The sequence below is a fragment of the Colletotrichum phormii genome (assembly GCF_030913505.1).
Source record: "Colletotrichum phormii strain CBS 102054 chromosome Unknown BDP81scaffold_45, whole genome shotgun sequence".
In the NCBI taxonomy this organism is placed as follows: Eukaryota; Fungi; Ascomycota; class Sordariomycetes; order Glomerellales; family Glomerellaceae; genus Colletotrichum; species Colletotrichum phormii.
The window spans coordinates 54,956-67,374 of NW_026851487.1; the positions used below are offsets into that span (position 1 = coordinate 54,956).

General features: G+C 50.6%; 3 protein-coding genes across 3 annotated transcripts; 1 reads left to right on the forward strand and 2 right to left on the reverse strand.

The window, feature by feature from the left end:
- Window positions 1-292: 292 nt before the first annotated feature.
- On the reverse strand, window positions 293-1,436 carry BDP81DRAFT_411867 (uncharacterized protein). Its single transcript, XM_060589179.1, has 3 exons — window positions 1,245-1,436; window positions 962-1,176; window positions 293-914 (listed from the first exon to the last, which is right to left on the reverse strand). Exons 1-3 carry the CDS (start codon window positions 1,367-1,369, stop codon window positions 589-591), a joined length of 666 nt encoding a protein of 221 aa, XP_060437669.1. The 5' UTR covers window positions 1,370-1,436; the 3' UTR covers window positions 293-588.
- A 4,864-nt stretch (window positions 1,437-6,300) lies between these two features.
- Window positions 6,301-6,869, forward strand: BDP81DRAFT_455986 (uncharacterized protein; the record flags this gene model as incomplete). The annotated part of the gene is made up of 2 exons (XM_060593116.1): window positions 6,301-6,320; window positions 6,401-6,869. The coding sequence occupies 2 exons, from the start codon at window positions 6,301-6,303 to the stop codon at window positions 6,867-6,869; spliced, it is 489 nt and encodes a 162-aa protein (XP_060437670.1).
- Window positions 6,870-9,371: 2,502 nt separating this feature from the next.
- Window positions 9,372-11,654, reverse strand: BDP81DRAFT_336190 (uncharacterized protein; the record flags this gene model as incomplete). The annotated part of the gene is made up of 5 exons (XM_060585897.1): window positions 9,372-10,155; window positions 10,219-10,314; window positions 10,368-10,460; window positions 10,530-11,231; window positions 11,383-11,654. The coding sequence occupies 5 exons, from the start codon at window positions 11,652-11,654 to the stop codon at window positions 9,372-9,374; spliced, it is 1,947 nt and encodes a 648-aa protein (XP_060437671.1).
- Between the last annotated feature and the right edge of the window lie 765 nt (window positions 11,655-12,419).

Genomic DNA, 12,419 nt, shown 5'->3' on the forward strand with positions numbered 1-12,419 from the left:
GCTCCGTTGGCCTACATTACCGATTGAGACTGACAAGGCGGGAGCAAGCGCAGTGTGTCTTGGACGCCGACTCTCATTCAGGCGAGGGCCTATTATGGCACCAATGACAGGCGGCCCCATAACCTCTGATCCCGGGGTGCCGTGCCGGGGTGGGCGTGGTTTTCGGAGGGTGTGAGTCCGCATTTCCCCCAAAATCATGGGTAGGACCGGATAAGCGAGCCCAGATCTCGTTTGGAACCGCCTTCACCCTATTGGCCGTCAATAAAGCAAGTCAACCCATTGATTGGTAACGGACCATCTGAAAGAGCCTCAATGGAGACGACACCTGTGCTTTGTTTGTGTGACGGACCGTGACTAGGAATCGAACCAGTGACAGAAAGAGTCTTCCATTTGTTCTCTTGACCTATTGTTGAGGAAATCTACGCACAAACGATTTGATCAGCTGAGACGGTTGCAACATCCGCTAAAGTTCCTAGGTTCCACCCTTCCGTATCATCTCAAAGCAAGTCTCGTTAAAGTATCTTTGTGGCCCTCGACAGCCCCATTCCCAGTTTCGCACATCGTACATCAATTGTTCCAAGCATACCCTCACAAGTATCGCACCTTCCATGAGAAAGAAAGCATCCGGCGAGGATCAAGAATCTGCCCCACGTTCTGCTGCACTGCCTTAAAGCGCATATAGCCGCAGGACTCGCTCTCGAGGTGGTTGATGGCCGCTGCGAGGGTGGTGAACTCACGACCGCAACGATGGTTCGGGCAGTGGTAGAGCTTCTGCTGATGAGTGGGGGAGTTGAGGTGCTGGTTGAGGCCATTGAGGGTTGAAAAGGCGCGGTGGCAGAGACAACACTCGTAGGCGCCGATGTGGTAGTTGTGAGTCCGGTCAGTGGCGGTGTAGGTGGGATTGTTGTGTTGTTCTATTTAACGCCATGGCGGCAAGGGCGCAGCCGCCCTTGCGGCAGACCTCCCGGAGGGTAGGTGGGAGATGCGTGCCACTCTAGGAGCTTCTTGGAGATGACTCCGTTGGGGTCGCGGGCGCGGACGGCCTGGTAGAGCTTGTCGCGGTCAAGAGGAGCATTGGGACAGGCACCTCGCTCGAGGTGGTGGATGAGACCGGTGGCGGTGTTGCTGGTCTGCCTGCAGAAGGGGCACTGTATGTCGCTGATGGCGCGATGAACACTGAAGTTCAAGTGCTGATTGCCATGAGTGGGACTGCTAGAGAACGAGAATGGGTGGAAGTGACTTACCTGCCGGATGTTGTTTTGGTTGCTGAAAAAGCGGTCGCAGGGATCGCAGTAATTGTGGTACTGGACCTCGTGCTAGCGGAGATCCTGCTCGTCCTAGAACCGATCGTTATAATTATTGCATTCATATCGACCTTTAGAAGGCTGGGGCTGATCGTCGTAATCTGTCACGAGTTATGGTACGCAGCAATAGGCATAACTTATAAAGTATAGTGTTACAACCCAACATGCATAACAAGGCCAGGGGGCCCGCCCCACAGGCCTGCGGCGGCTATCTACCTGATATACGCAGAGAATCCGGGAACTCAGGTGACTCCTCATGGAACGGAAGAACTATGGAACAAGTCACGTGACGATAAGGAAAGTGAGCACACGATAAGGTGATTACAGTGATCACCCAAAGTGAGCACACGATAAGGTGATCACAGTGATCACCCAAAGTGAGCGCTCACCAGTATCCACTTAGTGATCACCAACGAACATGGTGACCAGGCAACAAAGGATATGTTCAGGATCAGGACTTGTATATATATCACAAAGCGAGGTAGCAAGTGGAAGACTTGTATGGTAGAAAGTGGCTTGATTCCTCTAAGTGGAAGACCCGTATGAGGGTCCTATCTATATACCGTACAAGACGGGTAATGGGCTTGTGGAAAGCGGTATCGTACGGCAGTAACCGGCAGCGCCACGTGTGGCGCTGCGACAATATAGGATGGACTCGAGCCGGGCTCTAGGACAGACTTCCCATAGCTTCTTCAGCAATTAACTTCGTATCAGGATTAACATCCGCTTTCAGCTACTACCTTGACAAGACTACGATTGATCACCGAAGCCTTACCTGCCCTTACGATTGACAGACATAGTTTCCTTGAAACTATTCCACGACTACGATTACTGTTACCAGTTCCGCAGCCTCAACTTCTGCAAACTACCCCTACGACTAGCTGGCCGTAACACCCGGCGCATCTTATCTTTAATTTGTCGACTATAAGCCGTCTTTAATGGCCTAAAATACCCAACGTCTAAGGGCTGAAGTAGATGGGACGAATAGGCCGGCTTGTAGAGTATGACGATATTGTTTTCCTTACAATATATCTCAAAGTCCGTAGAGTGGTGACTTTCATACCTATCGACAACGAGGAGGCGATAATTGCTAGTTATACGCGGTTTTATATACCGATTAAAGTGCTGGAGCCAGTCTAGGCCTCTTTCATTTATTATCTATCCGTTTTTAGACGTTGCGATGACCTAGTCGCGTGGGAGATCTATTTCTATATACTAGGTAGAGAGGTGATATTAGCCTATAACGATAATATACGGCGGAACGCTATAGCCTGACGAACTGATGGCCTGAATGACTGTAACCCATTCACGATTACCAGGCTATATTATTTTTGTATTTGAACGCCTTTCGGCACTCGTGACGACCATCCCGGATATAATCTAGTCTATCATAAACCTAGTCTCGTCGAAGTTATAGATATCGGAGTCTATAATGCCGTATTTCGTAATTGTGTTCGCTATAAGCCGAAACTATGCGTTTATCGCGTCTAGATCTTCGTATTAGGCCCTCTTAAAGTCGTACTTGCGAAAAAAGTGCGTCCGGAGCTGTGGTTATCGTTCAACGAAGTTTAAAGCCTAGCGCTTCCTAACTAGGGGCGCGTTGCGGTCGGCGAGTAATCGATTAGCCATTTCTTCCATACTACTAATCCGGGGAGGAAACGATCGGGAATTTAGGTTGAGGATATACTTAACTAGCTTCTCCTCTTTAAGCTCCGTTAATTTACGTGAGTTAGGTATAGTATCTTATTGTGTAGGTGTGCTTTTTAATCGGGTGCCTAGGGTCCTAGGGGGGACTGAATAGATTCTTGCTGCGGCTCGAATGCTGAGTTTAGGGTTTTTTTGGATAGCCTCGACTGCTAAGTTCAATTAGGTCTCTTTGCTTTGTGACGATATGATTATTTGTGGCGTGATACGCATTAGAAGTGAGGAGGAAGGATGAACGCGGTTGGGTGGGCAGCTCGCTTGTCTGGGCAGCTCGCTTATCAAGTACGTTAACCATAGCCCTTATTAGCGTACCTAGAAAGGCAAGCTAAAGCAGCTGCCTTCCAAGCCTTTGCCAGAAAATGGCTGTCCTAATACCCTTGGTAATATGCCGACCTCGAGATAATTCTTTACCCTAAGCCGCCCGAACTCCGCCTCCCTCGGTACTTATTAGGAAGGCTATACGTAGCAAGATCCTATTTTAGAGATTTTATAATATACTACGAGAGATTTGCTTATTAAGATGCGTTGCTTAATTGTAGCTGTAGGAAACCTAAGATACCAGTCTATTTCTACTTCTGTAAGCGTGGACGTAAGGCTATACCGCGCTACCTCCGCTAATTCGTATGGCCAAAGTAAGTATTGATTTCTTGTTAGGTTCTGCTAAGGGAGCCTCTCTTCTATGCGAATAGATAGAGGAGACTAATTTCTTTTCCGAAATTTGCCCGACTTATTGAATAGGAACGTTAGGTAAAGACGGTAGCCTATAATATAGTTTAGATTAGTATAGACCATGTCGGTATAGCGCCCGGCACGTCCTTTTGTTACTAGACGTTAAATATATCATCATCATCATCATTATTTAAGAGCAAGCCTCGTACCTATTCTCTACTTTCAATGGATAACCGTTCTCTATCAAATATCTCGATGCCCACCTTGTGACCATACGACAACTGGGCTGTACCACGATCAACAATACGAAGTCGACTCAAGGGGCATCAGAGCAGACTCACCGCGTTTTCCGAGCTTCAGAGACTAAATCAATGGCAGGAAGACCGGCTGGCAGAGTAGATTCGCATTCAGCACACTCTAGGGGTCTCTCCTACACATAAACAAGTCAGGGAATTCGCTGAGCGAGTTCTGAGAGCTCAGGGTGACCGCAAGCCTATTAGCAAGCGATGGATCCAAGCCTTCCTGCGAAGGAATCCCTCAGTTAAGGTCCAGAAGAGCCGAACTATTGATTCTAGACGTGTTAATGGAGCAACTACTGAGGTAATCAGGCCCTGGTTCCGTTTGCTCGACATCCCAGAGATCAAGAAGATCAAACAATCCAACAGGTACAACATGGATGAGACTGGCATCCTTGAGGGCAAGGGAGCTAATGGGTTGGTCTTGGGCAAGGCAGAGGCCACTGCAGTGCGGAAAAAGGAGCCTGGTTCGCGTGCTTGGGTGTCGATTATCGAGTGTATCTCTGCTGATGCCAGATCTATCAAACCACTGGTCATATTCAAGGGAAAGTCGGTCCAACAGCAGTGGTTTCCCCTTCAACTTAACCCATTCGACGGTTGGAAGTTCACAGCAACAGATAATGGGTGGACGACAGACGACACTGCCCTAGAGTGGTTGAGGGAGGTATTCTTGCCACAGACTGAGCCCCCTGGCCCTAGGAGGGCTGGTGGGGTGAAGGAGCCTTGATTATTGATTATGGATGGGCATGGGAGTCATACGGCGACAGAATTCATGTGGGAGTGCTATCAACAACGTCTACTTATTATTCTTGCCTCCACATACCTCCCATGTCCTCCAGCCCCTGGATCTAGCAGTGTTTGGACCTGTAAAGTCTGCTTATAGGAAGGAGCTCGGAAAGCACGAAATAGTAGACAATTCTACTATCGCTGGAAAGCGGCACTTTTTGGACTGTTACCAGAAAGCTCGTTTGGCTGGTCTGACGTTGTCTAATATACGAAGTGGGTGGAAGGCAACTGGACTATGGCCAGTTAATATGAGCCACCCTCTGCTGAGCCCACTGATGCTCCCCAGCCCTGCCACTCCATTAAACAACACTGCAGAGGGGCAGGCAGTGACTGGCAAGCCCATGGATCCCGTTGACTGGGTATCAGCGACGTCTGTTGTTGACTGGTCAACTCCTAGGCAGGCCAGTGAGCTTAGCCAGCACTTGAGGTTATTCACAGAGCTCAGTCCAGACAGCAACACTCAACGACTACTATTCAGAAAGATAAAAAAGAGCTTTGGCGAGAAGGACTACCTATTGGCCACATCAGACTATAGAAACCGTCAGCTCCAGGCCCGAATTGACCGCATGGCTCCAAGGAGGAAGAGAACCGTCCAAACAGATCCCAATACCAAGTTCGCGAACATCAGGGATATAAAGAGAGCTCAGGAGGACGCAGGCGACCGTCTCGTTAGTCCCAGTCGACTCGCAAGGATCGAATTACCTAGTGAGGGCAGTGACTGTATTGTAGTGGCAGTGGAAGGTAGTTAATTAATTGACTGGAAGTTGGTGGTGATGTTTTGAGACCATGTTGATTGGGGTGGCGAAAAGGGGGGGATGGCGAAAAGTGGGTTGGTTGACTTAAACTTGCCCTCGACGTCTTTGCTATCCCAGCGATGGCGACCGACTGCGAGAGGGCATTCAGCCTTGCCAAACTTATGCTGACGTCACAGAGGCTATCCATGAAACCATCACTGCTTGAGGAGACACAATGCCTCCAGAATTGGGTTCGAGGGGGCAGCGTTGCTGTTGGTGGGCATTACTTCAAGCGGAAGGGTTGACGGAGGGCAGGATGACATCAGAACATCAGATGATGTAAGTTTCTGACGCATAGAGACATCTTGAGAGCTTCACTGACTTCCTAAATAGGTAATATTAATCAATTCAATCCAAGCCAGTCAAATCAAGCAAGCTTCTTGTGAAAAATCAGTCAATCAGACAAGCCCGTCACCCAAGCTTGGCTTGATTGATTGGTATGCAGCGCTGGTGCTGGAGCCGCATCGGTTTCGTATTATCAGTACGGCTACTCGGATGATCCCATTGCCATTGGCTTCATCAAAGATTCAGGAGCACCCTTTATCCCGATCGGAAATAACGATACAGTACATGGCAACTTTACCTGCCTGGCAGCCGCGTTCGGATGTCAAGAGGACGAGCTTGGCTGCTTGAGGGAGGTCCCTTTTCGGAAGATACAAGAGTACCTCGATCAAGCTGGTAACTTGAGGTTCAACGTTATTGTTGACGAGAGTACAAAGTTCTCCGACTACGAGAATAGGACTCTGGATGGGAGAGTTGCGAAAGGCGTAAGTGTCAATCCCAGCCAAGCACGCAGTAGCCATACTGATCTTGTTACCGGGAAGCCCTCAATCGTTGGCTCGACCAGGGATGAATGGAACTTCGCCGGCAGTTCCACCATTCCCCCAACAAATGGATCAGACGTAGTCCCCGACAACCTTTTCGGTTGTCCAGCACACTACGAGACCGCCCTGCGAAATTTAGCTGGCCTCAAGACTTATCGCTACATGTATCCTTCCAATTTCACCAACATCATGCTTGGGGGCCAGGGTGCCTTCCATTCCGCCGAACTTCCTCTTATTTTCGGGACGCATGACATTGCGCGTCAAAACTCCACAGCGTTCGAGTATGCAGTCAGCGAAGAGATGCAGGACTTGTGGTTGTGTTTCATTGTAAACCCTGAAGATGGGCCGATTGCTGAAGGCTGGGAAGTGACACCCCTTGGAGACCTTGAGACTGTTCAGACAGGCATCGACATTGGGTACAACGGCTCTGTTGTACAGCCGTTTTCTTGGAGCGCCTGGCAGACTGCCTGCGTCCGCGGTGTTGTTGCCTAAGTAATTGGTTGAAGTACGAAACAAGGTACATGTACTTTAACTGATGCTCCTGCAATCAGATATTTGAATGTTGGCAAACGCAGATCTTTGATAGAATTCTTTGCGTTGAGTAATTAGTGTGTCGGGTTGGAAGTCCAATTCGGCCGCGAGTAGGGGTAGAGCATGGGCCACCTCGAGGGGGTACACTTAGACTTCGACTACCCACCCAACCTCCGGTTGGAATCTCCCTTCTACTCCTTACGCAGAATCAATCAATACAGAGATATTGATACTTCGTCACCTCCAGGATCCTACGGTTCGAACCAAATTCCCTGTGAAAGGAATATCAACATAGTGGGAGCAGGTGTCACTTATTGTGCCCGACGTGATCACCCACGCAGAACTCAACAACATGCGCATGTCGGGTAAACAAGCATTGTAGGAGAGTAAAGGAATGCTTGCTTCACTTACTTACATATGAACCAGAATAATTGGCGAGTCTTTCGAACTTCTGTTCGATCAATGGCCAGCATGAACCTGACAGGTGTCACATCCGTGACCGTGCGCCTCTAACGATTTTGATAGACTGAAAACATGAGACACGTAAGCATGGCGCAGACAGAGCTCAATCTTCACAAGCCACTTGAGAGAACAAGATGCATCTTTCCCAGAGCCAAGACTAGCGGTGACACCGAAAGCTACCTTTCTCGTCGAGGCCAATGAGGCTGCGACCTCCGGAGTGCAACTAAACCTCCCCGAACCTGCAGACGGGGAGAATGTCCGATCCAGTCGGCCCTCCGCCCCGAAAGAGCCGTCGTTACGTTGGGCAAACCTTGCCGCTACATGTCAAGCTTGGCATGTTCGGTATCGGGTGCCGCGTCAATTCTGAATTCCCGGGAGTATATATCGCGTCTTACACCTATTCGGCCTTTCGGTCCTACCATCAAGGTTTGACTAAAACTCAGTAACGGTGTCTGATGTTCGGACTGTTGTGAAGCGCCTAATGGAATCATGTACACGCCGAGCGGCTCCCGAGTCTCGCGCACTACTCGGCTGAACAGACGCCACGTGAAGAAGTTAACCTCTCTCCCCGATTGAACTTATGACACTGAGTTGACTTTGACATATATACATTATTATCACAAAGCTAGGTAGCAAGTGGAAGACATGTATAGTAGAAAGTGGCTTTATTCCTCTAAGTGGAAGATCCATATGAGGGTCATATCTATATCCCATCGAGTGCTGTTGGGCTACAGATACATTGCTCCACTCTTTTACCCACTCTTAACCCCTCACATCAGGAATACATAACAGTACGTCATTTACCCCTAGGAATCCCTGGCTTCCCTTCACCACCAAAATCGCCTATCTACACATGCCAATTCGTCACGATGGCCTCGAGCGACGATAGTGACTCTGAAGGGTCTGTACATTCCTGTATCAACGTTGCGATACTTCCTGAAGACCTCGCAAGCGCCTGTACAGCTGACTGTACGCCCGAGAAGTGTGATAGCGCGACTGTACGCCCACATGAACCACCTTCGCTGGAACGAGGCATACTTGTTAATAGCTTCTTTCTCCAGCTCTGGGGCGAGCCGGAATGGGCTCGGGCCAACTCTCAGTACCAATGGCGAAGGACCCTTTCCACCCAGCTAATTCAGCGCTTTGGGCCATTAGTTCATAGGAGGCAACGGGCCCGGCCCCAGAGGGCCACTGATACAAGAGAGAATTCCATTCCATGGCAACAACATACGAGGGTATCACGGAAGCCCTCTGCTTGCTTGTCTTGTAACAACAAACGAATAGCATTAGGCGAAGTCACACGGAACTTGCGAAGAGATAGGAGAAAGAAGACGAGGTCAGGATGCAAGCAGTGTGGGGTTGCGATTTGTAACTCTGATGATTGCTGGTACCTCTATCACACTCAAAATATATAGGTAACCGAAGTACCTTTCAAATAGGGCCATTGATTGGTCGAGAAAACTCTTGGCTGCCCCTGAGTGGTCAGGATCCCTTCTGTGAATGTATCTGTAGCCCAACAGCACTCGATGGGATACCGTACAAGACGGGTAATCGGCTTGTGGAAAGCGGTATCGTACGGCAGTAACCGGCAGCGCCACGTGTGGCGCTGCGACAATTATTGTACAAAACATTAGGGAACGGCCGTGTCAGTTGGCGTAGCGTCTAGCGTGCTAATGTGGCCGTTTGTCACGAAACAGGAATGGTATCAGCACTTGTCAAGTATCTTGCCACGTGCTTTCTCACGTGGATATCACACTCTCTTAGTATATAGACTGCTCTCATGTGCTCATTCTAGATGGGTTACTTCAAGCCACTTTAACCCACTTCATATGCCCATTGCTGCGTGCCATAACTCGTGACACCGTTGAAGGACCGATAACATTGCCACCTTGTCTAAGCGCCCTGCAGATGCTTAACACGACCGCTCCCATCTTACTCTAGATACATCTTCTGTTGTTTCTCTTGATGGGAAAACTTTGCACTTCGAACATAAGCATAGGTTCAGACCGTGAACTTTGCAAGCGCCCAGTCCAAGACTCTGGCGCAGTCGCTTATGCCTCCTTCCTCAAATTCCCAACAGTTAGACAGAATTTCCTTCTGAGCAAAGATTGTCCGCTTCCAATTCTGAGGATATGACACCTTGGTTGGCATGTTCAATGACGGGATGCTTTGCGCACGCTCTGCAGCCGTCAATATTAGAGAACAGGTCACAAAACCTCTCAGTTGCAACCAAAGCCCATGGTGAGGCGTAGAAGACGTAGCCTGTATTCTGAACAGACAATACTGCAACCCTCTCGAAGCAATCTCTGCGACCCTGGCAACCATGTGTTCCGATACCGTGAGTGCGATGGAGATGGTGGACGCCAAGCGGACGAAGGGTCTGCATAAAAGCTCCCTTATCGCCAAGTACCTTCCACGAAGCATTTGACACAGGTCATCGCCCAGGGGAGCAATGTCCCCGCTGGGTATTTGAAATGATATCGGAGGAGGTAGTGATTCGTACCAGTCCGATAGCTGAGCATCAAACACCTCGAATACTTCGAGCATGCGGTCAATGCCGTGCTCAGTTGGGTGTGGTGGGCACCGTTTCTGGGCCTGCGTGATGCGGTTTATGAGGTGCCTTGCGGAGATCTCTGCTAAGTAGTAGTACCAGGATCGTTGCTCCATCATAAGGGCCTTGTTGTCCAGGTTCATGACACCGAGTGTTAGTGGAGTAGGCAAGCTGTATGGGTAATCCACTCCGGCGAGGATGGAGCCGGGGAGAGATAGCTCAAACGCCAGCTCACTGCAACTGGGTCTTAGCCAATGATCAAGTGGTCCACGGGGGTGAGTTCGGGACTGAGTATACCTTTCAGACTTGAAGCAAGTGAAGTACAGAATCTGCTCCAATGAGAGTGACTGGGGGTATTCAAGCATCTCGGCCTTACCAGCCGGCATGGTCAGTCTGAAACGAATGTCAGCAAAGGGGAATCCAAGCAGTGCCAAGAGGATACAAACTTGTTCGTGAGCGAGGTAGTGTACCAGGTGTTACTCGCCATACTGAAACATTTCCACGCCTGTAAGGGATCCATGTTGTACATGTGCCATATTCTGTCGTGCTAGTCAGCCTTACTGACCAAGAGACATGACATTTCAAATACGCGGGAGGAGCCGTCTTACCCTGCAAGGCACAAGCATTGTACAGACTCCCACCCAGGTGATCCCATGGAGAAACCGAGTCGTTTCTCGGCGACTGACCAATACCTCGACGCCAGATGACGGTTGGGCTCCACCGAGTACCCACGAGGGGTTCCGCTTGGCGTCCTCTGCCCGGGTCTCTGGGATATGGCGCCAAGGGCACAGGAGAGCGCGACGATGCAGGTGGACGCCGACCAGTCGGGCCCGTTTTCCGCAACTTGCTTTAGCATCTGGCGAAGCATCTGCCCGTCGACGACGGGATTCATGGGATGAACATTGGTCAAATATAAGTCTACCAGCCGGGATAGCTCGTAGAACTCCATGGCCGGGGGTGATCTGGGGGAAAAGACTTCCCCGCGTGGGGAAGCGTGGCTGAAGGGGTCTATCGCGAAGGGTACCGGTTTAGGAAAGATTGGCCACTCCAGCACGGAGTCCAAACCAGCTGTATCCGATAACGAGGGATGAATGGACTTCTTGGCCCCATCCGCAGAGCTCCCATCTTGCCCGGACAGGAGACCATCTTGACGTCCACCTTGGAAGGTTGGGCTGTCCGGATAGTCGCTTGAGTCACGGGACAGGTCGCGGCTAAGTTGCGGGATAGCGCGAAAGTTCTCCTCGTTGCGTTGAATGAGGTTGGCCAGGTTCTCTATTGCTCCCAGCAAACGTGGTCCTACACCTTGACATCTGACGGAAGCAATCCATACTCCATTAGTATCAGTCCGATATACGTGCCCACCGGTTCAACCGGCAGCCATCCCCCGCAAAGTGTATCCCGAACCCCCGATCAGACATGGGCCTCGAGGCTCCACGTCCGTATAAAGTAAAGTAAACTTACAATGACGTTGCCGGAGCCGAGTCCTCGATATATGTGCAAGTCGCCCCGACCCTCCTACAATAGCCGCATATCGGCCTCTCGTTGTCGCATTTGGTCTTGCGGCCGCGGCACGTCTGGCAGGCGGACGACGCACGCGACCAAGTCCTATGCTTCGGCATCCTAGGATCAGCTTGCTCGAGATGCGCGTGATCGACGCCGGAGGAGCGGCCAGGAGGCGATCCGCCGGTGACGGCCGCCATGCCCATATCGGGGAAGCCCCGACCGATGTCCATCCTCATCCTCTTCGGCGGTGGGTCCATTGCGACGATAGATGACTCCTAGAAACCTCGTTGTTCGGAAGCATTTCTCGTGTCGGGGAGACGAGCGACGGGAAATGTGAGGGGGAGGCAGGATGGTCGGCCCTGTCTGGGGATCGCGAGTTTAATTATCGTGCAGCATTGATCACCGACCCCCGCAGAACCGTTTCAGATACCGACGCAATGGCCTCGGGGAGCGTGGAAGCTCACTTATGACTCGCTTTATCTGCATGTCATAGAGTCTGCTTAGTCTTGAGAGTTTTGCGCTCGGGGACTCTTCCCGCTGAGTCTCTCGGTGAGCACCAAGGTGAGCGTTCCAGTGCCACCCATGTCGGGGGGCTTGCCGTCGGTGTAAGCCAGGTGAGACTTTTGTCAGGTTGACCATGACACCTCATGGTCGTCGCTTCTGTGACCAGCGGCGTTAGTCCATCTTAACTCCTAAGCCAGGTCTAGTCATCTAGCGTTCGTCTAGTCTGGTCGACGTGACCTGCCATCCGACTCCCGAGTTCCGTGATAGTGTCCCTCACCCGACACGACGGGTCGGCCATCCAAGCTAACGATGAACTTGGGGAAGAATACACCGCCCGTGGGGAAACCGCAGACATTTTACGGGGTCGACTGGGGTACACAGGGGGGGTTGATTGCGTGGGAACTCCTCCATTCCGACTCTTGACAGTGTTTCTTTTGACTTTTGCATATATCTCCAAGATCTCCTCCGACTCAACTCTAATGGCTTCGAGT

Bases quoted from the DNA above. Each gene is read 5' to 3' on its own strand.
- BDP81DRAFT_411867 (XM_060589179.1), bottom strand. From the start codon at position 1,369: ATGAATGCAATAATTATAACGATCGGTTCTAGGACGAGCAGGATCTCC. The intron at 1,177-1,244 runs GTAAGTCACTTC...CTTGAACTTCAG, and splicing joins ACCAAAACAACATCCGGCAG to TGTTCATCGCGCCATCAGCG. The intron at 915-961 runs GTCTGCCGCAAG...GGCGTTAAATAG, and splicing joins TCCCACCTACCCTCCGGGAG to AACAACACAACAATCCCACC.